General features: G+C 33.6%; 1 protein-coding gene across 2 annotated transcripts in view; it reads right to left on the reverse strand.

Annotated features, from left to right (window-relative positions):
- Window positions 1-2: 2 nt before the first annotated feature.
- Window positions 3-27,228, reverse strand: part of LOC106170820 (chaperone Ric-8A) — a 29,630-nt gene continuing 2,404 nt past the window's right edge. The window contains exons 2-14 of one of the 2 annotated variants that reach the window (XM_013550831.2): window positions 24,653-24,700; window positions 23,318-23,543; window positions 21,554-21,623; window positions 17,660-17,735; window positions 14,052-14,104; window positions 7,111-7,291; window positions 6,764-6,858; window positions 6,275-6,458; window positions 5,825-5,988; window positions 4,959-5,041; window positions 4,393-4,537; window positions 3,554-3,673; window positions 3-1,255 (exon numbers count right to left, since the gene is read on the reverse strand). In XM_013550831.2, the coding sequence (XP_013406285.1) occupies window positions 1,129-1,255; window positions 3,554-3,673; window positions 4,393-4,537; window positions 4,959-5,041; window positions 5,825-5,988; window positions 6,275-6,458; window positions 6,764-6,858; window positions 7,111-7,291; window positions 14,052-14,104; window positions 17,660-17,735; window positions 21,554-21,623; window positions 23,318-23,543; window positions 24,653-24,700 (1,572 nt within the window). In that variant the 3' untranslated portion in view covers window positions 3-1,128. Of the gene's footprint in view, window positions 1,256-3,553; window positions 3,674-4,392; window positions 4,538-4,958; window positions 5,042-5,824; window positions 5,992-6,274; window positions 6,459-6,763; window positions 6,859-7,110; window positions 7,292-14,051; window positions 14,105-17,659; window positions 17,736-21,553; window positions 21,624-23,317; window positions 23,544-24,652; window positions 24,701-27,228 lie in introns of both variants that reach the window. The other variant, XM_013550817.2, reaches the window with a different exon arrangement.

A 27,228-nucleotide genomic window follows, 5' to 3' on the forward strand; every position in this document is an offset into this window, starting at 1 on the left:
CATTAACTGTAAATGTAAATTTTATTACACCAGACAAAGGAATGTCTACTACATAAATAGCACTACTTTTAATTATAAATAATTCATTACATTCTTAACAAAAAAAGCTGCAGCTATCATGAGATAAATGGATAAATTTTAAAGCAAATTATGCTATAGAAATTTGCCTCTAGAAATAAAATACAAGAAAACAGACTTGTAGGTAACAACAGAATTTAAGTACATGCAAAAGCAAGTCACAGGCAGTTTCAATTTGATTTCAGTGTGTAAGCTGCTGGCATAAAATTTAGTTTGAGGAGTTTCTTTTCAAACCCAAATGGAAATGTTAAAAAATTTCACCTAATTCTCTCGAGGAAAGATAAGATTTAACAAATGTAAGGTTATCCATTCTAATTTAAGACAAGATTGTAAGAGAAATATTGACTGCTTTAACCATTTTCTGAATACAGGTGTACTATTGTTAAAATGTACAGCATGATATTAAAGCAGAATTTTACAACAGAAATTTACTGGCTTCACCAGTATATCTATTAACATTACAAACAAAGAAGAAATATTATGAGAACTAGTATATTGTGCTTGGTTAAAGCTGAGGGATGATAGCAACTCTTTAAAGAATACAATATACGAATGAATCCTAAAATTCAATATCCAGTTACGACAACAACAAAGAAGTGGCCACTGGGTTCTTAATTACATATAAATGTTTAGTTTGGTGTAATTGTAACACCCCTGTACAATGTTCCAAGGATCTTGAAACTGCAATTTACTCATCTTAACTATGATAACAGAAAGATACCAAATCTTACATCTGTTATCCAGAAGTGGATGTTAAAAATTCCATAATGACCCTTCTTCTTACAATGGTAGGCAAAAGAAACTATTTTTTTGCTTGTTTCTTGGATACCAGTTTCTAGAGTGGTTTATAGGAGAGATCAGTCATGTCCATGAAGAAAACAAGAACAGCGACAATCTCAATTTCCATGATTAAATCTGACATGAAGTCAGTTTCTTTCAAATGGTGCATTTTTCTTTTTTCTGACAAAATAAATGTGAAGTCTCAAAGTATTACTTCGATGTAACACACTACTTTATTCTCTCTGCATATTCTTTTCACCATCATGTTTTCTAGTCAGAATCGGAATCATCATTGTGCCCCTGTGCAGCCTCCAGTCCTGCTGTCAACTCTAGAACATGCTCGATGGGCTGTGGTCTACCATCCTCACCAATACGACTGGGCTGTATCACTCCATCCCTGATGTAAAAACCAAAATGTTAACTTATAAGTATCAACTTTGCTAGGACTTCAATAAATGGTTTAATAATCTGTTTTCTTTCTCTCAGGCTTGAAAATGAGACATCTAGAAGCAAAAGAGACTTAGACCCCATTCCCAGAGATTAGATCGATCCAACTAGATTAACCTAACTCCCTGGGGGTTCACGCTAAATAGCTGTCAGTCGAGCGGGCACGAAAGTTAATTACCCCCTTACAGGTTGTAGTAGGCGGGACGGACATTTAAACTGGATTATCTGAAAGTAATCTAGTGAGACTTCCTAAGTGGATAGATCGATCTAAAATCTATGGGAATGCACCCTTAAATAAGAAAGAATTATCATTTAGCTTGGGTTTTATATAACAGAAACAAGGCAGCAAAGCTGTCAAATGTACAGACAAAAAAAACAGAAAATAAAGATGCAAATAAGTGAAAAATTAAATTTTCACAAAAAACTGTTAAATTGCCAGAAAAATTTACCAAACAGACTGCGTTGCCTATTGAAGCTGTATGTTAGACCCATGTTTCTTTCCTGTAAGTTTGAGAACAGTAAGTGACATGATTTCCCTTAAATGGTCATCATAGGAGCAGTGCACAAAATAGGGGTTTCTTCAAATTTTGATGCAACATTACATAATGTTTAACAGCATAATGACAATCAAATGTTATTAATAAAATATTAGTAACATGGACATTCAGAAAATGTGACAAGCAAAAGTCTTCAGGATCATGGAACTTCAAAGTCACACCTTGAAAATGCCAAAATGTGAAAAATCAAATTTTCACAAAAAACTGTTTAACTGCCAAAATAAAAAAAAAATTCAAAAAATACAAAAAATACAAAACAGACTGCATTGCCTACTGAACCTGTATTTTAGTCCCATGTTTCTTTCCTGTAAGTTTGAGAACAGTAAGTGACATGATTTTCCTTAAATGGTCATCATGGAAGCAGTGCCCAAAATAGGGGCTTCTTCAAATTTTGATGCAATATTACATAATGTTTAACAGCTTAATGACCATCAATTTTTAATTATAAAATATTAGTATCACGGATATTCAGAAAATGTGACTAGCAAAGGTCTTCAGGCCCATGGAACTTCAAAGTCACACCTTGAAAATGCCAAAATGTAAACAAGACAGAACTGTTCTGAAATGGGTTTATTTCCATTTTTAACACTTTTTTAACATAAAACAAAATAAACATTTTACTGCCATTGTTATATGACCAACTAAGAAAATTGATGAGATGGGAAAAGTATCAATAGAACAGTGTTAAATGTCCAATTTCCTCCATTCTGAGATTCTGAACATAGTGGATGATTGAATCTGACAAACTGCAATGATATGAGTTTATTTCCATTTTTGACACTTTATTACACAATACATGATAACAAGTTTACCATGTTTTTTACATAATCAACTAACAATGTTGTAAAGATGCAGGAAATATCAAACAAACACTTTAAGGCATCTTATTAGTTAAATAATGGGACTGTTAACATGCCTAATAATTGAATCTGAAAAAAAAGTATAACTTCTAAAATAATGGCCCGATTATGCTGATTTTCGAACTCAACCTGCATTTTAGTAAGATTGACCACTCCAGTGAGTATAATTACAATTGGCCAATCCGTTTTTCTTATATTGTGTTATCAGTGTTGCATTTATATTGAAAATAGTGAAAAAACAGCATAAATTCCCTAAAAATGGCCCAATCATGCTGATTTTCGAACTTGACCTGCGTATTATGAATATTCATCAGTTCTGTAAGTTTCAAGTCAAAAGGTAAAATGGTTTTCCACTTATCGTGTTATCGGTGCTGCATATATGCTGAAAAAAGTGAAAAAACAGCATAAATTCCCTAAAAGTGACCCGATCATGCTGATTTTCGAACTTGACCTGCGTATTATGAATATTCATCAGTTCTGCAAGTTTCAAGTCAAAAGGTAAAATGGTTTTCCACTTATCGTGTTATCGGTAAAAGTGCACGGCGACGACGACAGACGCAGATGATGGCTATATGTACAGACACATCTGTGTCTGTACATAACAAAAAGGCATACTGTTCTCTTGAGACATCGATTGAAATATTTTTCAGCTCTTTATCCAGATATGACTGCTTCATCAAGTTTAAAAACACTAAAAAATGTGCTTTTCGAGAATTAACAGAAAATAAGAGAAATGCAAATAAAAGCATGTGTCATTGTGTCTGAACATTAAAAATATGAGTGACTTATAATAAAACAACTGAAAACAACAAATAAATAGCATTAATTTACCGTGTTAATTTCTCCATGAGGTTTGCCAGCTTTACTGCTTCATATTCTTTTTGTTCCTCAGTCATTCCTTCCATTGGGTTGGGCCTTGGCATCTCCCACCTCCCGGTCACTGGATTGACTCTGTAAACAAGTAGCAAATTGACTTTTAAAAAGAACATAAAAAATTTTCTAAACTTTTCAAATATATTAAATAAACATTTTAATTGTTTTAATTGAATATTGACTTCAGCAAAGAGCTAGTGTGAATATTATCATGAAATGATGATAAACATGAATCCAATTTATTTCAAGTGTTGAAATTGCCACCTATGGCCAAGATTTAACGAAACTTAAGTTTGCATAGGACAGGATTTATTTCTGATTTTACAAATTAGAAACAAAACATTAATGAACTAATCCAAATGGTTCCAATGAGCCTTAGTACAAATTCTAATATCGTGTTTACCCCCAACCACACTTGTTCTGTAACCTAACTTTGGTGTTGAAAGGTATAGATTGACTTATATATACGTTTTAATTCTATGTACTGTATACAAAATGGTATCTGATTACATGAGCTCTTTAACAATCAGATCCATGCTACACAAAATGTGTTCTCAGATTGTTAGTGTTACTTTTTTACTTGAATGAAATCTTGAGGGCTGAGACTCAACAAATATTTCTTCAACCCAAAATTTATAATATTATTAGTCATAATATTTCTTCTAACAACATCATCAGAATGATTCAGTGAGGTTGCTTTTTTTTCATTAAGTCATGGTCTCACTCACTGAGCATAAAATGAGATGCAATTGGAAGTGATTTGTTGATTACTTTTACTTGTTACAGTATGCACTCACTGATCTCTTAGCCTAGAATACTCCTCTGTGTCAGAGTCACTGGATTCTGAGTACTCCCCACTTCCTCTGCCTCCCAACATTAGGCCACGGTTCGCCAGCAAACCAGCTGCATTGCCATACCCAGTGTATTTCACCATCCGGCCAACTGAAAAGGTTTTTATTTTTTCAGTGAGTAATTTCAAAATCTGCGCATTCATTTATGTTGGAAGATGATTCTTTGTTGATAAGCATGCCATAGGAAATTATATCAGTAAGAAGAAATCGCCAAGCATGATGAGTCAACTTTTCATTCAAAGCACTTGATTTAATTAAGAAAAACTTCAAACATACTTTTTCACCAAATCTGCATATAAAATCTTGTCAAAAATTAATGTGCATATACTTCACAGTATTACCCAATCATCTCTCTCTTCATAAAAATATCAGCAACTGTTCCAAAATTACCAACAGGAAAAATTCTATAGTATTGAATGGCTTTTATATGAAAACACAACATACTTATTGCCTAATAACAGCACCACCTACTGTACGGAACATGACAGTAACTGGTGATTGCCAACCCATACCTTTTTCCTTGCAGAGTACAAACAAAAAGTCTGCAGCCAACTCTTTTATTTCTGTGATAGGCGATGTTAGCAGACGACACAATCTAAAATAAAAAATGTTTAAATGTATGTGTGAGTAGACACAGTTGACATAAGACTGGGATAAGCTATGTGACATATATAAACAAATCTTAATTGCAGTCAACCGTATAAAAAGCTACAAATTTTTGTCCTGTTTTATTTAGTGTAGAATCCATTAAATGTGGTTTTCTTGGAGAAATTCTATGATTAATAACAATTATCAATAATAAATTTTGCTTCAATTAGTTCAAATAAGTCTTGGTCTAAAATAGTGTAGGTCCACATATAAAGATATACATTAGGAGAGAAGTCTGCACTGAGACTGATTCGATGCACCTAATAATTCTTATATCCAAAACATTAGGTATGCATAACCAGCTGATGTACATTATCTAGTGGGAAATTTGTTAACTCCAAGGGGACTGATTATTGATTTACTTTAACCTTTGGCTTTGAAATACGCATGAAAAGAGAGGTTTTAGCATGCTTTCAAAAACCCATACATACTGGATATCCTCCCAGTTCACAGAGAGGGAAAGAGCTAAGATTCTGTTCACACACAAGTCAGAAAAGTAAAGTGTAGTAGGTCTAAATGACAGACTCTGTTTTGCTTGTCTTAAGCACAGATAATCAGCTGTATGTGATGCTATATGTTCTTACAGTAACATATTCCAAAAAATTAATTCTTTATGAAAACCTGATATTTGATTACAAGCATTACTGCACACTTCATGTTCAGTCCATTGCAATCTAGTGTAAACACAACCTTTTTCTCTCCACCAGCCACAACACAATAAACAACCTACTTGTTTCTTAAGGTATCTCCTTCTCCTGGCAAATGTTTTACTTCATCTTTTAAATATGGTAGCACCTTGAGGCGGCAAAACTTGCGAATCACAGGTTTTGCGCGGCAGATCTCACACATGCAGTGGAGAATGGGAGTGAGGCTCTCTTTGATATTCTTGTGAGACTGCTGGAAAGAATTGTGCTGTTAATACAAAGAATACTGTAAAGATTAAAAAATGCTGTACATTTACTATTAGAGGTGTGAGGAACCAGTGAATTTTTTCAATTATGTTCAAAAGATTTTCAGACTTAATGAAAAAGAATGCTTGTTTTGCAAAGCGTAGCATTTCTTTACCAGGTATTACATAAGGCAAAAACAGAACACTACACCTACTTGCTATCCTAAGAAAGCACTTTTGCTCATAAGAAAAAAAAAAAAAAAAAAAAAAAAAAAACAGATTTTTACTTACCCTTTCTAATCGTCTGTCCAAGAATTGTAGTAAGGAGACCACAGCATCCACATTATTCCCATCATACTCCAGCTTGTTATCTTCTGCTCCTCCAGAGGCAGCAGCAGACGATCCCTCATTGATTGGAGTGAGCAATTCCTCATAGCTGGCACGTGGCATGTTGGTCAGGAGATTTACCGTGTGGCTACAATATCAGAAGAGAAAAGTCCCATTTTTTGGTCAATAATGTTTTCCATCTTCAGATGTAGGGGACCATATGAAATGTAATTTTATACATGATTTAAACAGTACAATTTTTTAAAAGGATCCAAAAAAAGGTGAAAGGCCTTGCATAATGTTATACCAGATATCACTAAAAAATAATGATTAAAAAAGAACAGACAGCCAAATGAACACTGAATTATTTAGTGTCAATCCCCATTAATTCAGGAAGATATGTGGCAAGTCAAAAAAAATATGCAAATGTTCCACTCTCTGAAATGCACAAACCTGACAAGCTCTTCGCCTTTTTCTGGGGTGACAGTTTTACAAACCAGGAGGTCATGAAGCAGACTGACTAATCTCAGACAATGTGCCTCTTCTTCCTAAAAGATCAGATTCAAATCAACGGATTTCAAGTAATGTAGTTGTAACTGATGTTCAGGTGTTTGTAGGATTAAATGATGCAATCAATCAAACAACAACTAACTATCTGATCAATGAACTGTTATTATGAATTACATAATACACATTTCTGAACATCATTCACGAGACATGCTTACAGTATCTCAATCTGTGATCTAAATATCAAATTCAACAAAATTGACTTAGACTTATATCATTCTGGTTACACTTACTTCATCTATATTAAATCTATCCATAGATACTGTCAGGTTAAAGAGTATTTTGAGAACTTCACAACAGAGGTCCACATCGGCATCAGACATGGGCAGACCTTGTTCAGCTGAATCCTTGAGACAGAGATCAAGCACCTCTATCAGATATGTTAAGCCATGCAGTTCTGTGCGGAGTTTTGGTCTGAAAGATAATAAAATGGGCAGATACAAGACTTTCATAACCCTGTGAACGTTATAAATACATAAGTCGCATACATGTACATATGAAGTTCTTTTAATAAAAGCAAAGATCTTATGGGAAGCTGCCTTGCAGCAATTGCAATAAAGTTAGATTTCCTCTGCTTGTTTGGAGATTTTTTTTTACTGCATCATATATACACCAAGCTGATGAGCCTATCCATAAATAAGAAGAAACATAAGTATTTTGTTTTGTGTTAAAAGAGTAACAGCAACATGAAAGTGGCTGTAATCTATATTGTAATGTCCATACTTTACTCCACAGAATTTTTAATAACATATTTAGGGGGGAAAAAAGAGGAAGAAAAACCAGACAGACAATTGTGAACAAGTATGAAGGCTTTTAAATTCATATTAAGTGCCTTTTGATGTGTGATAACCTGAGTGAATCAAAGAAAAAATGCCATGCCTACCCAATGGATATAGGAAGCTTACAATATGAAAGGATATCTGTCAAGATCTAGCATCTTAATTGAAAAGTGATCTACACGCTAGAAAGGTCAAGTTAATTGTCCAACTTGCACATTAATCCACTAGTCCACAGTAATCCATGAAGTGTATATAATGGTGGAGAGTGTGAACAGTTGGAGGTATTTAAATTTGAACTCATGTGCCTACAATGTCATCATATTATTATGCTTCAATCAGATTTTGCAGTTAAATGATATAGCTGCTTGCAGTAATCCAACTGAAACCTGTGCTGCTCAAGAAAATCAGGTTATGTCTGCTTTAAAGGTTGTCCAAAGGAGACTTAGGTCATTCACTCACAGTCATGTATTTTAAAATCAAGATATATTTGCACATCAGGAGAAAAAACTAACTATTAGCAAATTATGACTCAGGAGAGGCTTGTAGCCAATAATTTCAAAGGAGTGGTTCTTTTTCTTAAATAATGGACCCATATAATGCGAAACCTAGATGTTCCTTTCAAAGTACATAAAATCTAGATCAAATTTTAATTCAGAATGAACCAATTTCCGATGAAAAGGGTGCTTTGCGTGAGTGCCCCACCCCCCATCCCTGGCTCTGACTACAAGCATGGAGAATCTAGGGAAGTGTTCATACTGCACTTGGAGAGTGGAATTTGTATTGGTTTAAATGATGCAGCATTGCTACTTATAATCAAGCCAGTCTGTGCACAGCATCTTGTCTAGTGGATAAATTCCTGGGCTCTTGAGTCACATTGGTGGTAACAAGTGCACCTCAAAACTAAGTTAAAAGTAGTCAAAAAGCTTTAGATGAAACCACTGGCATATGCCCAATTCAGATTCACTTTTCCTAACCCTCATGTAAACACAGCCTGGGAGTATTTCCTGAACCAATCTCACAGCGCAGCACAAACTAGTTGTGCATGAACAGTTAATAAGTAGTCATCTGAGTCCTATCTGTCAAACGGAGGCCTCAGACGAGATCAATAGGTTAGACTTCATAATGTGAATGGTCCATCTTCAAGCTTGAGTGGACTAGAGCCAGATAGTCCAGTGGGAATGGAAATAAATTCTGATATCTAGAATCAATGTGGGCAGTGCAGATATATACTATGACAATGCTTGGTCAACTGTAATATAAGATCTAATTTCATCTGTGTAGCAGTTTGTCTTACCAATGCTCACAATACGGAGTTTTTGCATCAAAAGATCATTCACTTTGGTTGAAGAAAAAACATAAATCGTTTTAAACTAATTTATAATTTGACTGATGAAAAGTAGGTGACTTTGCTTGAGCAAATATATACTATTACAAACCAAGCCATGGCAAAGAGGATAAATGCCAAAGACTGAATGTGTAAAAATAATTTAATCACTCATTGACAAGAAATGGTTTTGTAAGCAAGTTCTTCTTAATGAATCTGTATTATAACAAGGCAGCAAAGCTGTCAAATGTACAGACAAAAACACAAAATAAAAATGCAGAAAATGGTTCATTTTGTCAATTTTGATGCCTACAATAGCACTGTCAATCAACGCTGAAATTTAATCATGCACAACAGGTGACATCGTCAATAACAGGAGCTGATCCAGAGATATTTTCTGACAGTATTCCAAATTATCTTTGTTGATCCATCCTACATTTTTGATGGTCTTCCAACAGAAAAAAGAGATGCCCATCAATGTGAACTTTAAAATCTGAAAGACCCAGAAGATGGCCTCAATCCAACCCTGCAATAAGATTACAGTTTCAGGACCAAATTCACATAATGAAAATCCCAATATCTAAATAATGATGACAGTGCATAAAATAATATTACATAATGTTTAAAGACATAAAAACCAATGCAACTGCTTATGTGGAAATACAGAAAATGTGAAGAGCTTCAGGTGGATGGGAGCTGAAAATGCCAGTGTTTGAAAAAAAAAAATTAAAAAGAAAACACAAAAATATCCCATTAAAGCTGCTATTCAAACTTTTAATCTTGCTGTAATAACATGATATGAATAACCCCAATGTGTTTGAGGATAATAAGACACTGTTATTCATCTATTTTTTTGTTTTGTTTTGTTAACTTATTTGCAATATTAAACAACATTTACCTGCATAATTATCATAGATTCCTAATTATGTGACACAGTTAAGAGAGCTTAACCTATGGGACTTTACTGGGAAGTCTCAGCGTGTGTTTTATGTAATCTTATTTAATGGGCACTTGGAAATCAATTAGGCAAATGATTTTATAGCTCTGAATTTAGCTTGTGACTATCCCAAGGGGCAATTACCACCATCCATACACAGTAGCCCCATATAGCACTCTATAGAGCTACATTGCTTCCAAAACAGAAAACAATCACACTGATTTTCCAACACAAACTGCACATCAGTCTTACGAAACTTTTCAGTAAGTTTGAGTATCATAAGTAACATGGTTTTTCCTTAATGGTCATTCCGGCAGCCATTTCCAAAATTAGGGTTTTCTTCAACTTTTATGCAATATAACATAATGACCATTAATTTTTAATAATAAAATAAAAGTATCATGGATTTACAGAAAATGTGACATGGAAATGTCTTCAAGGCCATGGAAGTTCAGAGACACACTTTCAAAATGCTAAAATGTAAACAAAAGATAACTGTATTGAATTGATTTTCTTTCCATTTTCAACATTTTTTTTTTCATATAACAAAATAATCAATTTACTGTCATTTTTAAATGAACAACTAAGAAAATTGCTGTCATAGGAAAAATATCAATAGAACAATTTTAAATGTCCATTTTGCTCCATTCTGAGATTCTGAACATGGTGAATGATTGAATCTGACAAACTGTAAAGATATGAGTTTATTATAATTTCCATTTTTGACACTTTGTTATATAATACACAATAACAGGTTAACCATCTTTTTTATATAATCAACTAACAATATTGTTAAGATGCAGAAAATGTCAAAAGAACACCTTTACATATTTAATTAGTTCACAGAGGAGATTCTTAACATGCCTAAGAATTAAATCAAAGGAAAAAAAAACACTTATATACAAAAAAAGGCATAACTTCACCAAAACTGAACCATTTTCAAACTCCATCTGTATTTCAGTAAGACTGATCTCCCCTGTAAATTTCAAGACAATTGGCCAATTGATTTTTCTTGAAATGCGTTAGCGGTATTGCATACATGCTGAAAAAAGTGAAAAAAACAGCATAACTTCCATAAAATTGGTCCGATCACGCTGATTTTCAAACTTTGCCTATGTAATATGAATATTCATCAGTTCTGTAAGTTTCAAGCCAAAAGGTAAAACAGTTTTTCACTTATCGTGTATCAGTGTTGCATATATGCTAAAAAATGAAAAAATAGCATAACTTCCATAAAAATGACCCGATAAAGCTGATTTTCAAACTTGACCTGCATATTATAAATATTCATCAGTTCTGTAAGTTTCAAGCCAAAAGGTAAAATGGTTTTCCACTTATCGTGTTATCGGTGCTGCATATGCTGAAAAAAGTGAAAAAACAGCATAAATTCCCTAAAAATGACCCAATCATGCTGATTTTCGAACTTGACCTGCGTATTATGAATATTCATCAGTTCTGTAAGTTTCAAGCCAAAAGGTTAAATGGTTTTCCACTTATCGTGTTATCGGATCTGCATATATGCTGAAAAAAGTGAAAAAACAGCATTAATTCCCTAAAAATGACCCAATCATGCTGATTTTCGAACTTGACCTGCGTATTAAGAATTTTCATCAGTTCTGTAAGTTTCAAGCCAAAGGGTAAAATGGTTTTCCACTTATTGTGTTATCGGTGCTGCATATATGCTGAAAAAGTGAAAAAACAAGTAATTTTTTAAAAAATGGCCAGATCATGCTGATTTTCGAACTTGACCTGCATATTATGAATATTTATCAGTTCTGTAGGTTTAAAGCTACAAGGCAGCAATTGTTGATTATTATTATTGTCCTCTTTGGCCCACTTCTGACAGTTCCTGAAAATTTCAGCAAAATCGGTACATAACTTTTTGAGTTATGTTGATGACAGACAAACAGGGGTGAAAATATAACCTCCTTGGCAGAGGTAAATATAATTCCAAAGAAACTGCTATTCAAACTTTTAATCTTTGAGTTTGATATATATATATATACACAATCATAAGTAACACGGTTTTCCCATAATGGTCATCATGGCAGCAGCACCAAAAATTGTGTTTTCTTCTATTTTGATGCAACATTACATAATGCTTAACAGCAAAATGACCATCAATTTTTAATAATAAAATATACATGTCATGGATTTTCAGAAAATGTGACTAGTATGGGTCTTCAAGCCTGTGGAGGTTCTAAGTTGCACCTTGAAATTGCCAATAAGTGAAAAATTAAATTTTCACAAAAAACTGCCAGAGAAATTTACCAAACAGCATGCATTGCCTACTGAGGCTGTATGTTAGACCCATGTTTCTTTCTTGTAAGTTTGAGAACAGCAAGTGACATGTTTTCCCTTAAATGGTCATCATAGGAGCAGTGCCCTAAATAGGGGTTTCTTCAAATTTTGATGCAACGTTACATAATGTTTAACAGCATAATAACCATCAAATGTTATTAATAAAATATTAGTAACATGGACATTCAGAAAACATGACAAGCAAAGGTCTTCAGGCCCATGGAACTTCAAAGTCACATCTTGAAAATGCCAAAATGTAAACAAGACAGCACTGTCCTGAAATGGGTTTATTTCCATTTTTAACACTTTTTTAACATAAAACAAAATAAACATTTTACTGCCATTTTTATATGACCAACTAAGAAAATTGATGAGATGGGAAAAGTATCAATAGAACAGTGTTAAATGTCCAATTTCCTCCATTCTGAGATTCTGAACATAGTGGATGATTGAATCTGACAAACTGCAATGATATGAGTTTATTTTCATTTTTGACACTTTATTACACAATACATGATAACAAGTTTACCATGTTTTTTTACATAATCAACTAACAATGTTGTAAAGATGTAGGAAATATCAAACAAACACTTTTACGCATCTAATTAGTTCAATAATGAGACTGTTAACATGCCTAATAATTGAATCTGAGGAAATGTGAAAAAACAGTATAAGTTCTAAAATAATGGCCCGATTATGCTGATTTTTGAACTCAACCTGCGTTTTAGTAAGATTGACCACTCCTGTGAATATAATGCCAATTGGCCAATCCATTTTTCTTATATTGTGTTATCAGTGTTGCATTTATATTGAAAAGTGAAAAAACAGCATAAATTCCCTAAAAATGGCCCAATCATGCTGATTTTCGAACTTGACCTGCGTATTAAGAATTTTCATCAGTTCTGTAAGTTTCAAGCCAAAAGGTAAAATGGTTTTCCACTTACTGTGTTATCGGTGCTGCATATATGCTGAAAAAGTGAAAAAACAGCATAAATTCCCTAAAAATGGCCCAATCATGCCGATTTTCGAACTTGACCTGCATATTATGAATATTCATCAGTTCTGTAAGTTTCAAGTCAAAAGGTACAATGGTTTTCCACTTATCGTGTTATCGGTGCTGCATATATGTTGAAAAAAGTGAAAAAACAGCATAAATTCCCTAAGAGTGACCCGATCATGCTGATTTTCGAACTTGACCTGCGTATTATGAATATTCATCAGTTCTGCAAGTTTCAAATCAAAAGGCAAAATGGTTTTCCACTTATCGTGTTATCGGTAAAAGTGCACGGCGACGGCGACGGCGACGACGGCGACGGCGACGACAGACGCAGATGATGGCTATATGTACAGACACATCTGTGTCTGTACATAAAAATTATAATTTTTCCTTCAATATCAATAAAGGTTTATACTTGGTACCCTGTTTCTTCAACTGACAACACAAAGAACTAATTTCATAAATTATCAAGCTGCACTATTGCAAATAATTCTTCATTTATATCTATCAAAAGAAACTCAAATATCTAGAATCAATCTCGCTAATGTAGATTTATATGCTACCATTAATCAATTTTTCTAAACTGTAAAACAATTCATTTCATGCAAAGAAGTGAATAACCTTCTTGAGTTAGTTGTGTACAGACAAATCTATAAATATTTCCAAGGAGCTAACCAAATGTCAACTCTTCGGTTTCGGCACTCAATGCTCCTTCCAGTTGATTTATCTGTTTTATTTAATTACAATGGACTCAAGAGAGTGATCATGTTATTATTGCTTATTACTACTGAAACATTACCGCCGCTTATTACTACATGGATGTCAGAGAGGCATACCTGATATCTGCACACAAGGCTGTCAACAAGAACAACATTCTCATGTCGAAGAACTGAAAAGAACAAAAATAGGAAAATCATCTTTTAAAGTTGAAATATTATAAAATACACATTATGTTCATTTTTAGAGAGCATATGGTAATGATCACCAAAGGCCTGTTGTTCTGTCACTGGGAGTACTCCAGTTATATGTACATATCAAATAAATGGTTCTCACATGAAAGCAATATTACTAAAGGGTAAAACAAGAAATTTTCAGAAAAAAAAATGACGAGCTTTATATCTGAACAGCCAGTATAATTAAAACATTCTGCTTATGATTGGCAGAGTGCAAGTGTAGAGTGCAGAATGTTGATTGGGTATTTTCAAGGTCAAAACATTTAGACATGTTCAAGTTAATGAGCAGAGAAAAGAGCAAAGAAATACAACAAAGATATTCATTCAAAATGGTCCTCTGACATAACTTATAAAATGCCATCTAGATAAAAAGAATACCTTTCTCACATCACTGAAAAGAAACGTAATACTGTGATAACCTGCTGTTAATTTTGCAGAGCACTCGTTCAAAATATCTCCAGTTCATTGTCAAAGTCTAAACTGTCAATAGTCAGAAAAATCTCCGCCCTGAATATATTTTATTTTTTATGGATAAATGAGGGGTCAAGTTAATTTCAACTGAAACATCAGAAATATGTAGACACCTTTGAAAGAATCTCTATGCGCCAGACCTAAATATGTCCACAGATTATACACATTTCATACATTAAGCCGATGAAGTAGAGCAAAAGTGATGTCTCCTACAGGCCAGATTACCAATTAAGAGCCTGACGTGACAGCAGGCTGCCTTATCTTGTCAGATACTGAGAAAAAAACTGTGATCTCTCAGTAAATGAGCACTGTGCATGTGCATAGTTAATTGCTACACTTAAGTCATGCTTGGTTAGACTCATATAAAAAAAGTAAATCTATAATACATCAGTGTACTTTATATACAGCCTCGCAGTTTTCATATTATGATAAAAATAAATTGTTTGAGTTAATGCTGTGTGGGGAATGTCTTGACACCAGTTGCTGTTTCTTATGTCTTCTAGACGAAATAAAAAGTCATTTAGGATATTGCTATAGTCACAGTAGCTTTCTCATTCTTAGTAGTGCTTTCTTAGCATATGGTGTGATACTGTCTGATAAGCAAGTGGAACTAATCAAACAAAATACTTGTAGGTCTTATTTACATTGATGGTGGTTGGGGCCACACAGGTATTGGATAAGTTTCCTATGGTGAGGGATTATATGAGATCTTATAACCAATAATTTATATTAGTGATCACTAGATGTGGGTTTGTGATTGCAAATGCTAAATTAATGCCTTGAACTGTGTTCATGTCATGTTGCGAGCATCGCAATGTACATCTTGAACAAACAATATGGCCAATTTTATTCAGGCCTCTCCTTGTTTACATAAGGGTTCTTTTTCTTGACTTTGAACAAAAGATTCAACGTACCTCAAAAGATTCAAGGAACCTCAAATAAAGGTTTTGGAAGAGGAAAAAGAATAACGTTTTTTTCCAATTTCTTTGTCTATGATGAAAGAGAAAGGATTCCTGACTTTCACACTGAGGCCCAGTAAAAGTATAAAACAAATCAAACTGATGTATTTTTATAATTTACTATTTATACCAATAGCATGTAATTATATGGGAGTAATGCCTTCTCGAAAATGTCTGGCACATTCTAATGGGCTGAACAGGAAGATCAGCCGACTTGTGCTTCACGATATATGTTGTGACACGTACAACAAATATTTTTATGTTCCCTCCAAGAAATCACAGTTCAAGTAATTAATTCAGCATTCAAGATCACAAACCTGTGGCTCAGGATCACAACTGCAATTTCTTTACAAGGCCTGTATATGTAATGTTCTGCTGAGATAGAACAAACGAAGTTCAGTCACAATTAATCTGGAAATGCAGCCACAGCCAAGAGTGAATAGCACTCATGTGCATTATCAATTTATTAATTTTATTCAAGCATGAAAATTAATGAATAACATCTCATAACAGAACATAAATATTAAAAAAATATCTGAACTATCCTAATGCTTTTTTTTATAGCAGAACTGCCAGTGCCATATTTGTTAAAATTTCTACTTAAATTTAGAGAAGCACAGGAACAGCATGAAATCTGAAATCTTTCATCATATATGTTCATCATCACCACAGGAATCACTGATTTGTGAAATTCAACCCATCACTTGTACTTACTGACATTTAAATATGGTAAAAAAATATGACATAAATGTGCCACACCTATTCGTAAGTAGTTGCTTCACTGACATGGCACAGGAATCATTCAGCTCAGTTTTCACTTAGGCAGTTTTAGGACTAATTTCAGGAACTAACAGTTTGATTGTTATGAACATCTGGATCATACAGGGGTATCCTATAATTATCCAACCATTTAAATTAAAAAGCATGTAGCAAGTGGATACATACCAACCTTCTATTTCCTGAAGGTATTCTGCAAACGGTTTGATTAAATCAGAGTTGAATGCAACCAAAATCATCAATGCTTTGATCTGAATTGATTTATTACAGTATACATGTACGATGCAGCCCTTTACTGACTATTACTTGCAAAATGAGAAGACTGCAAAAAGAAATTGCTACTGAGCAGCGAGAAGTATAGGGCAACATATGCTTCATAATGAAGTAAAAACCTGGGAGGATTTGGCCATCAGGTTGGATTTACCGGAAATGTCCTGATACTGGTTTTTTACTCCATAACAAAAGTACAGCACTTAAAGATCTTGGCATGAAATACTCTTTGAAAATGAATTTTGATCGCATTTTTAATCTTCTACCCAATGAAACTGTCATACCTTTCATGTACTTAAAATGCAACATTGAAAGACATTTTGCTTAAAAGTTTTTTTTTTTCAATTTGGTATGGACTAGTTGAAGCTCATCATCATCACTCGCCATTTATTAGTTGCCGTCACCATTTCAAATTTCATGGTCTTTTTGCAATTCCTGAATTTAACATACAAAAAAAATGTCAGTGCATCAATGACTTTATACTTTTACAGGTTTTTGGTCTAGAGAGCCTTCTGAAACAATACCAGACCATAAAGAGCACAATGTTACATAGGGCAAAAAGTTTTCAATCCTGGCCAACAGATCTAACTGGTTATTGGGAGACAGTTCCAGGTTACTAGGCAAAGGAGAACCATCAACACTCCTGTAAATGAAGCATTATTAAAGGGATAATAACTCTTCGTATGAAATCTGTATTTCACAATAAAAACATTGTGAGTGACTCATAAAAATATAATATATTCTGTTTTCCCACAAAAACGGCTGTTATAGCTATTATTTTGATATCTGAGCTTGTCTTTAGACCACGTGACCTCCATTGATGGCTATACTATGTAAAAATCTCTTAAGAGATTTTAACAAAAAACCAAACTTTTTAGAAAAAAACCAGGGACTAACTTTGAATGTAAAAATGGATTCATTAACCATTGGTAAGTATGGGAAAATTGTTGTTTACTCCAGGAAAATTCATTTTTTGGCCAAAACGAAGAGTTATTATCACTTTAATTCACTAACCTTTATTTCATGTTGAAGTTCTGGATCTTTGTAAGTTTTCAATCTTTGAACAATGCCTTCCACACAACCATTGTTGCTAGAAAAAATAATGCATCAATATAATCATCATTTGCATGTTATGCAATAGAAAAAGACACAAACACCTTCTATGAAAAAAAGAAAAAAATCAAGATAGAACAAATATAATGTTCAATAGTACAGATCAAGCATCATGATTGAAATATCTACAAATATTGATGCAAATTCAATTTCAAAGTAATTCTTATTCAAATATAATGACTTTAAAAAAGCGAGGATCCTCACTATAAAGAATATGTTCACAAAGAGATCTAAATATAAAGCAGGTTAAAGGATGAGTGTAATGCAGGCCTCATAGGTGATAATTGCTGTTTGTGACTTGGATCCACAAATTAGTGATTTCCATAGCCATATTTTTAACTTAAATTGCGACTTCATGGTCTGATAATATGTGTTATATGGCAAGCCTATACAAACACCTTTTTTAACATGATGGTTCCCTTGACAAACTGAGCAATTTTGGAAAAAACTACCTAATATCTTTATATCAAAGCAGTCCTGAGAACAAACCAAGGCAACAAACATAATGGACTTCAGGTGTAAAAGATACAGATATAAAATGTCTGATTCTTATGGTTTCAAACTGCCTAACACATTTTCCCCAAAACATATGGCAAAAAAAGATATTCTTTATTTCTGTCTCTGCCAGGGCCATGCATCTCTCTAAAGCTTTTGTTTATATCACTGCCAAGCACATGGACAACCTAATGGACATATCACAGTAGCTACAGCCCAGAAGCAGGGGAAAGAAATCTCAGCAAAGCATAAGCAATATTGCTTGGAACTATATCCTGACCACAAATCAATAACCGTCTCCTGATAGCTGTGATCTTTTCAAGAGTGATCATGGTTTACTAACTTCTAGGGCCAAATGTATTTTGTAACAAAACCATTTCTGGTCAGTGTGCAGTTAAGGTTAGGTATTATATAAATAAGAAAAAATATCCTGATAACTAATATCTATGGGGTTTAAAAACCAATTTTCTACATAATGTCATTTTCTATATTCACTTTTAAATTACTGATTACCAAAACAGCTTCAAAAGCAGATACCACAAAACAATAGATTTCACGTGTCAGCTATGAGGCACTTTGCTCGTAGGATCCCCCTTCCAAAAAGAAATATGAAAAAATTTATAAATCAATACCAGATAACAGAAAATTGGCAATGAATTTCATATCAGAATATATAATTGTATTTTTCGAGAAGCAACAATTCTTGAAGGCACATACAGGTATGTCAAAAACAAAGCAGAAAAATCATAACTTGACAGAATATCCACAAAGCATCTTATTTAATGCCATCACTTCTACTGAATATATAACAACCCTATAAAAGAAACATTATCCACATTGTTTGCATGTATTCAATACAAATTCACACAGTCCCCGTTAATTATAGCTTAGGATTGCTCTTTCACAGGCTGATAATAATATCCATGAAAATTTTGTCCATCAATTCCCTCGAAAGTGAATATTCAATTTGATTGCTATAGTAACAGTGGGTTAATGCAATGGCAACATTTAATGATCTTATTTCAACTGATCAGGGTGTCTATTCTGTGCAATCTATTTAATTTTGGACTTATTAAAATGTCATGCAATATGCACTTCATTATATTCCCAGGCCACCACTGAATCAAACCATTATGTATAGGCTGGGTAACAGTTCACACTGTATAGGCTATATATTTCTGATGATGAAAGTCAACAAAAAAAACTAATATAAGACTGCATATTGGCTTTATGTATTGTTCAAACCTAAGATTACTGAAAGATTTAACAAAAATCCCCAATAATGAAAAAAACATTAAGAAAACGATACTTACAAGTGTATTAGAAAAAAGTCATTCCATTAACCCTTTTTTCTTTGGAAATGACAAAAAATACAATATTATCAAATGGTATCAGAAATAAGTAACATCCTGCTGAAGGCAATAATTAATTAATAAAAGCCCTCTGAAGAGCAAGACATATCTTTGTCATAACAAACGAGTTTCTATCCTTAAACAGAATGAATTGGTTTGAAAAGAAAAACGCACTAGATTTACATTGAATGCCAGATGAAAAGGAAGTATTTTATGGCACACAGTACAGGTGTGTTAGAGTGAGGTGCTATACAATTTCTGCCTCAACGTCTTCATTTCCTATTGAAAAAATTGAAGGTAATAAAGGCAGCCAAAAGATGTAATGATTAAATGTTGCATCAAATGAACCTTTAGGATAATATCATAACTGGATGTATATTGTGTGGAACTTGCCAAGAAGCTTACCTTATTCTAAAAAAAAATAAGGCACTTTCATAATATTATTTTTTAACGGACTTTTTAGATAAAATAATCAGAAAGAGGGGCTAGAAACCCTGAAAATCTTGTTCATAAAAATAAGAAACCATCAGAAATAGAGAAACCGTCTGTAACATGCAGTCAAATTTGACATTGAAGCAAAGCTGTAGCTTTGAAAAAGAAAATCTCCAATAACAACATCAGTATCACACAGCACAGTTAGGGCAACTCAAAAAGATGAAACACATGCACTGTTCATAGCAACATTCTTCAACAAAACATTTTAAAGTGCTACCATTAACTGACTGTTGATTATCCCATCAACAAATGTTTCCATATCTAAATTACTAACATTTCTTTTTTTTTTAAGTTTATCATCAACTTCAATACTTTTTTATTTAAACCCATATAATCGCAGCATGCTGTTACATCAGCAAGTTTATAACAGCACTGCATAACCTCATGCTGGTACATGCATATCCCATCAAAAATTCCAAGCAATTTACATTGGAGAAAAAGAAAACAAATACTTTTTTGACAAGCCAGTCATTTAGAATGAAATCCATCTTTCTGACAATCGGTATCACAAAAATACAAATCGCACAGAATCGGGAATGGTCTCATTTTCATATCATAACACACACAAAATGTTTGTTTTTGTATCTTGACCTTATATCATGTATAATATAGACACTTTTATTTCTTGCATAAAGTAGTCAGATACCATGGCATGGACCTTGCAAGGATCTAAGGTTCAGAAGGAAATATAACAACATTAGGTAAGCTTCAGATTAATTTCAGGATAAAGATACGACTTTAAGAAATTTTCAAATGTGGGTAGGATACCTTCTACCACTGAAAAGTTGGCTCATATATCTGTATCTAGAGCCTACAGTCACATACTTAAACAGCACTGCGAAACCACATCTGGTTTTCCATGGAGTTAAAATTTTTTATCACCAGCCCATCACCTCTGGACACACACAGTTAAGAAAGCATAAATACTAATGGTCAAGTAGGAGAACAACGCTGCAATCGGCATCATTTTAATTAACTAAAATACTTTTTGAACTGACTCCAAGAAACAGATAAATGGCATACTAGTGTCACAATGAGGAGCGTGAATTAACTCAATCACCCAACAGCCTAATATGCTGAGAATTTGACTCTTTAAGCCTTTGCCCAGAGATAGTGAGTCTAATAAAAAAGTTAGTGAAAACAATGCTGGCTGCAGCCAAAGAATGCCAGTCATTCTATATCTGCCACCTACATGATACTCATCAGCACAAAGTCTGTGGACATGACAAAACTATGGAACCTGGGCTAGCTGATTCCTAAGGGAATATATTGCACAATAATCGAATTATCTGTGGGTTGGCAACAAAATGACAATGCACTCAAATGTCTGTGCTGCTGGCTGAACATTAGGTTCACAGGGACCATACTGGCCGACTGCCAGCATTGATGCATGCTTACTGCATAAAAAATCCCCCCTCTCTCTCTCTCTCAAACATCATGGTTATAAACTTACCAGCATATTCGTTGGGCACTGGAACTGTTAAAGATGAGATTACACAAACATTTCTGAGCTTCAATGACCACTGAAAATAAAATGATAATACTTGTAATGTACAATGGTTTAAACCTGGCCAAATTCAGTAAGAGTTCTATAAAACATACAGCAGTTTTTTTTTTAGTTCTTTTTCAGATTTCATACATAATAAGACTTGAACATGACAAACAACTTCATCCCTCCTCCAAAAAATAAATAAATAAATAATAACTTATAACTTAGTAACTTAGTAAATAAAATACTAAATAGTATATATATACTTAATTATAAGCAAAATATTTTCATGGAATTTACCATTTATAAATGCGTATAATTTAGTTCTCACAGCGTACTTAAACCAATGAATTCAAAACCTGATTCAAGCATACCTATAGAACATTATAGAACTGATTATCATCCTATATTGACTGGGACCATTTTGATTGAATACATCAAACATTTAAAACATGGCTCATATTACTCTCTTGCTTACAATGTGTGCATCAAAGCAGACATTTTATGACCCTTGCTTTATGCATCCATTAAGGTACTGGAGTTAAGTGAGAGACTAAGACAGGTCTGTTGCTGGTTTCAATGAGGGAAAGTTTCCTAAATTATTTAAGAATGCCCTACATACTGAGTGCAAGTCTCAATCCAACAATGGCGGCACTGTCTTCTTGAAGCTGCATAAAGAATACCTTTTAATGGCACATATGTTTATTTGCTGTACATGGATGAGTCAAGTATGTAATCAAATTCAGTAGGTTTCACAGAGAAAAAAAAAACGGATATTACCAGCACGCTATAAACCCCTGAATATTTGCTTTCAAGCAATTTCCTCTTATGTATAATAGCCTTATAAAAGATTTATATATAGTGTAGTTAATAAGCATTCAATCTTCCATGTGTTAGGTAGGATCAGAGATCAAATATGATGTATTGGTGTATCTTTTCGAGAAAATCTGCAAGTGAATTTCTTGTGTTTGCAAGTTCGTGGATAAAGGTGTGTGTGTGTGTGTGCATATGTGTGTGTGTGTGTGTGTGTGTGTGTGTGTGTGTGTGTGTGTGTGTTAATTATCTTGCCATATCTTACATACTGGAGGGTTTTCAAGTACAGCATATGACACACATTCCATCAATGTAGTTTTCTGTTAGGTCTGCTAAAACTGGAATTTATCATGCAGTTAAGTTTTGTTAAAGAAAAACAACAAACTGTTTTCAATAAGAAAGGCAACTGCCACCTCGTGAATGACTTCTATTTCCATAAATAATTGTATGAGATTAAAATATATTCACTGAAATGAATAGTTCTTCTTCTTCATTATATCATGTTTTGGAACTGGCTCTATGCCAAATAAAGAAATCTGTGCGTTTAAATGTACTGTATCAGTGTAACTGGTAACCTCTAACAAGTCATTTCTTATATTATACAGTATGAAAGATATACTATCTCTACTCTTATGACAATGTTCATAATCATTACACTTCTTCATATCAGAAATGCATTAGACTCCCACACTTTCAAATAAAGTCAATGTGGCGATGCAAATGAAATCATGTCCTGCTAAATTATTTAAAGAGAAAAAAAAACAATAAGTGATGCAGAACTGTTTTACTCTTACTTCCACAATGATGACGATAAAGTCAATTTGTACTTGTTCAACATATCAGCAACACAAATTTCCTATAGTATAAACCCACGCTTTTCAGGGTAACTGGATCATCTTGATGTCTTTCCATTACCTTGGGGATTTCCTTGTTGACTGGGTCCATTTCCTTGTTCACCTTCTTCATGAGAGAAGCACTCTAATCCAGCCAGTTTGACCATTGTCTTCAACAGCTCATCTGTAGTCAGTGCTTCCAGACCAGCTTTGTCCCGGCTTAGAATCCTCAGGGTCTCTAGAAAGGGGACATAGGCTTCTTGGTATGTGGGGTCGTTCAGATGAGCAAGGGCTACTTTAACAATTTGCTGAAAGACAAATTAGGATATTTTATAATTCCAGTGAGAGGACTTAACATACATGACAACGTGGCTTAAACAAAAATTAATGTTTTTTTCCTTGTAAATAGTAAGTTCATTCTTGCTGAAGAACTTCAAAAAGTTATTTGTTTTTCAGGCAAAACAAGCTTGATCAAAGCCTTCATCAAAATGGATTCATTTGAAAAAAAATGGCTTCATAACAGAAACCAAGATAGTCACCATCATTGCTACTTGAAAATTCTCCTTTGAAATTGTTTCCTGTCATAATCAGTGTATTTCATTACATAACACGAACTTATCATGCAAGATTAGTATATATTACAACAGGTTTAATGAGGCATGATACAAAAATGTCTCAATTAATTGGCAAATTGGAGAATTTTCAAGGATTGATATTGCTGTGGTGGTGAAATTACCGCTTAATGTCATGAACACACTTACTGAAATGAATATATACTGAATTTGAAAAACATGAAATCTCACAATCTACATCCATAGCTTACATGTGTTCAAATGCTGAACAACAGATAATATGTAGATCATCATGACAATGTAGGGTCAATTCCCACTGAAACTATCAGTCTACATAAATTGATCCAAATCAGCAGAGACTCGCCCTGAATGCAATCAGTTTAACAGATTACCATGCCCCCATCTTATGTTGAATAGAATACAGAAAAGCTGATGACTATACAGGTATGTTGGAAATATACATACAAGAGGCATGTTAATCTGGTCAGCTGATTGCATTCAGCGCGAGTCCCCACGGATCGGATCAATTTAGGTAAACTGACAGCTTCAATGGGAATGAACCCTTACAGGTGTTTCATTACCATAACTCGTCAGGGTCCCTGAAGCATTAACTAGTATAAAAAATTACTAGTACCTCTAAATTTTGAACACAATGACTTCTTCAACAACCTCTCCCCATTTCTGTCAGTAGAAGTCCAAAGACCCCTAAGTTCAGTACCTAGTGCAAACCGTACAATAACCATAATACTTGCTCTGTCAAAACACTGTCTACTTCTACTTGTAAAATCTGGAATAATTTTCACAGATGTAGTGCATCAGTATATTTCCTGTCACTATTTGCTTACCTGTTTTGTTTCTTTGTCAATATCTGGAAAGTTAAAGACCTGAGCATTCTGAAAAAAAAATTAATAAAACTGTAATTAAACAAGTTAAAAATAGTAAAATGGATGAGGGAGAAAAACAAATTCATTGGGAGAGATCCTAAGGGATAAACAGTGTATCATCTTAAATAAGGGGAAACAATTTAGAAAAGCACTGGCATTGATGAACAAGAGAAAATAAAAAAAGTTAGTGTAAACTGGAATATTCTCAGATACTCATTCCTACTAGGTATAACTGTTTGGAAATTTAAAAATTGACCCTGCATGCTATTTTTATCAAGAACTTTTGCCAATGTGAACTAAATTAAACATGTTGGACACAGAACAGGAAATTCTGCAGACCACATTGTTTACAACTTGTAAAACAGGTTCATCCCTAGAATGTTGTTTAACACTGGAAATTACATTAAACTCTTCAGGGAGATGAAATAATTATTCATCTCTCTGCTGAGTAATTGTTTACAAGTGAAGTCTTCTTGTGAGATCTTCAAGTAGAATCCCTGTTTTTGGTGTGTATCACAAAGCTTAAAACGTTTGCTTTGAGAGTATTGATATATTGATATGTTGATTGATTGACTTGTGTTAGACTGTAGTTTTTTTCTTTTTTATTTGCAAACTTTAATGTGCCATTCATGAAAATTTAGCATCCAAACACATTCCCTTTCTCCTCAACATCATGGACAGTTTGATCTTTTTGACTGGTAGTTTTTGGAATTCCAAACTCAACTATTTGCTTTAAGAACCAAATGAACAGTTATACGTATTCCTTGTCAAATTGCATTATGTGAGCAAAAGCCAGTATTCTGTTAGAAATATATAGAGGTGTGCCTTTGATCCATTACTGCACGCAATTAAAAAAAATGGGAAAAGACAGATCTCCAACATCAGGGGCAGATTGGGGTCATCTTCTGGGTCTTCCGGAAGACGGTCAGATTTTTTCAAGTTCACATTGATGGGTATCTAATTTTTTCTGTAGGAATGCAGTGAAAAATGTATGATGAATCAACAAAGATAATTTGAAAGACTGTCAGAAAATATATCTGGATCCACCCATGAACATTACTAAGTCTTGTTTAAATTCGGAATATTGGCACGAAAAGGAACTATCTGAATCAATCATCTGCCACTACTGTTATACCTTTGTGGTTACTTCTAGACTGGACTACTGCAATTTTGTACTATTTGGATGTCCAGACAATAAGATTAAAAGATTACAAAACATCCAAAATATTCCAGCAAGGCTTTTAATGTTACAGCCTAGAGATTGCCATATTACTCCAATTTTAATTTTTTTTCAAAAGGAATTGAAAGTACACATTTTAGGATGTTATATTCAAGACTTTTGCTCATTTTTTAAAAATTTACATTTTATAAGCAAAATCTTGGAATTTTTACTTTTAATTACTATTAAAAGACAATTTTTAATATTTGGAAGAAATGTAAATAAGAATGCGATTTATCAAATTCACACAAAACCCACCTTTGTCAATATACAGAAAGGTTTTTTTTTTTACCAATTTCAAAGGATTAAGTGAAAAAAAAATACAATCCTTTTTGAACTGTTGCTTGAAATTACTCTCTTTTCCCCAATCTTCTTTCTCTAATTAAATCTGCATGTGTACAACATCCAATCATTAATGCTTTTCATGACATGAGCCCCAGGAATTATTAAATCAATTTGGTGAAGGTCAAATGGGTTAGATAACAGTCAATAAACATCAACTCTGAAGTTTTGATTTTGAGGTAAGGAATATGGGCTTCCTTATGTCTAGGCTAAGGTCAGTTCAACTTTGTCTCTGATTTAAATTTTAAAGGAATTCTGCCTTATTTATTCACAGCAAATAAACAATAAATAATTAACACTGGCTACATTCACAGTGACATTCCAACAAAAGTTATACAAGTAATAATAAAGAGATAATGAAAAATGTTGCCAACAGAAACTGGTAGCCTTCTCAATAAATAGTCATCATCTATTCATCAAACATAACATACAAGTTGATATGATACAGCTGAATAATACAGTCCTGCAAAAAACATTGATCAGGTCATAAAAACATATTTGTCTTGTTGTTTACATTATATGTTCCCCGTATTTGGAGATAACAAATCTATTGTACATTTTGATGAAAAAATGTTATGAGAAAAACTAGCTGGGTGAGCTTTAACAACATATACTAGGTATGTGTCAACCCAACTGTGCTAGCAACTGTGTCAGGGCTGGTCAGTGAAAACAGAAAATTTTAGCAAACATAGATAATCTTCCTGGATGTTACTGGTTGAAAGACTCAGAATATGTTCTCTGTGTATTGCAAGCTATGCAAATATGTCAAAGTAGTATTTCAGAGAAAATGATTGACAAACTTGGCCACCCAGCTGATGCTGGATGTTACTATAGACACAATATTGCTCATAACAGATTGATGAGAAAATATTTAACAAAATTCAACTCTTTTTTAACTCTTATGACAGATTTACATCCTGGCATAAGCAAGTTACGCCTGTTATTTACCTCAAAGTGATTCTATGAACCAAACATT

Source organism: Lingula anatina, chromosome 1 (genome assembly GCF_051362555.1).
Source record: "Lingula anatina isolate TDL-2025a chromosome 1, LinAna3.0, whole genome shotgun sequence".
Classification (NCBI taxonomy): Eukaryota; Metazoa; Brachiopoda; class Lingulata; order Lingulida; family Lingulidae; genus Lingula; species Lingula anatina.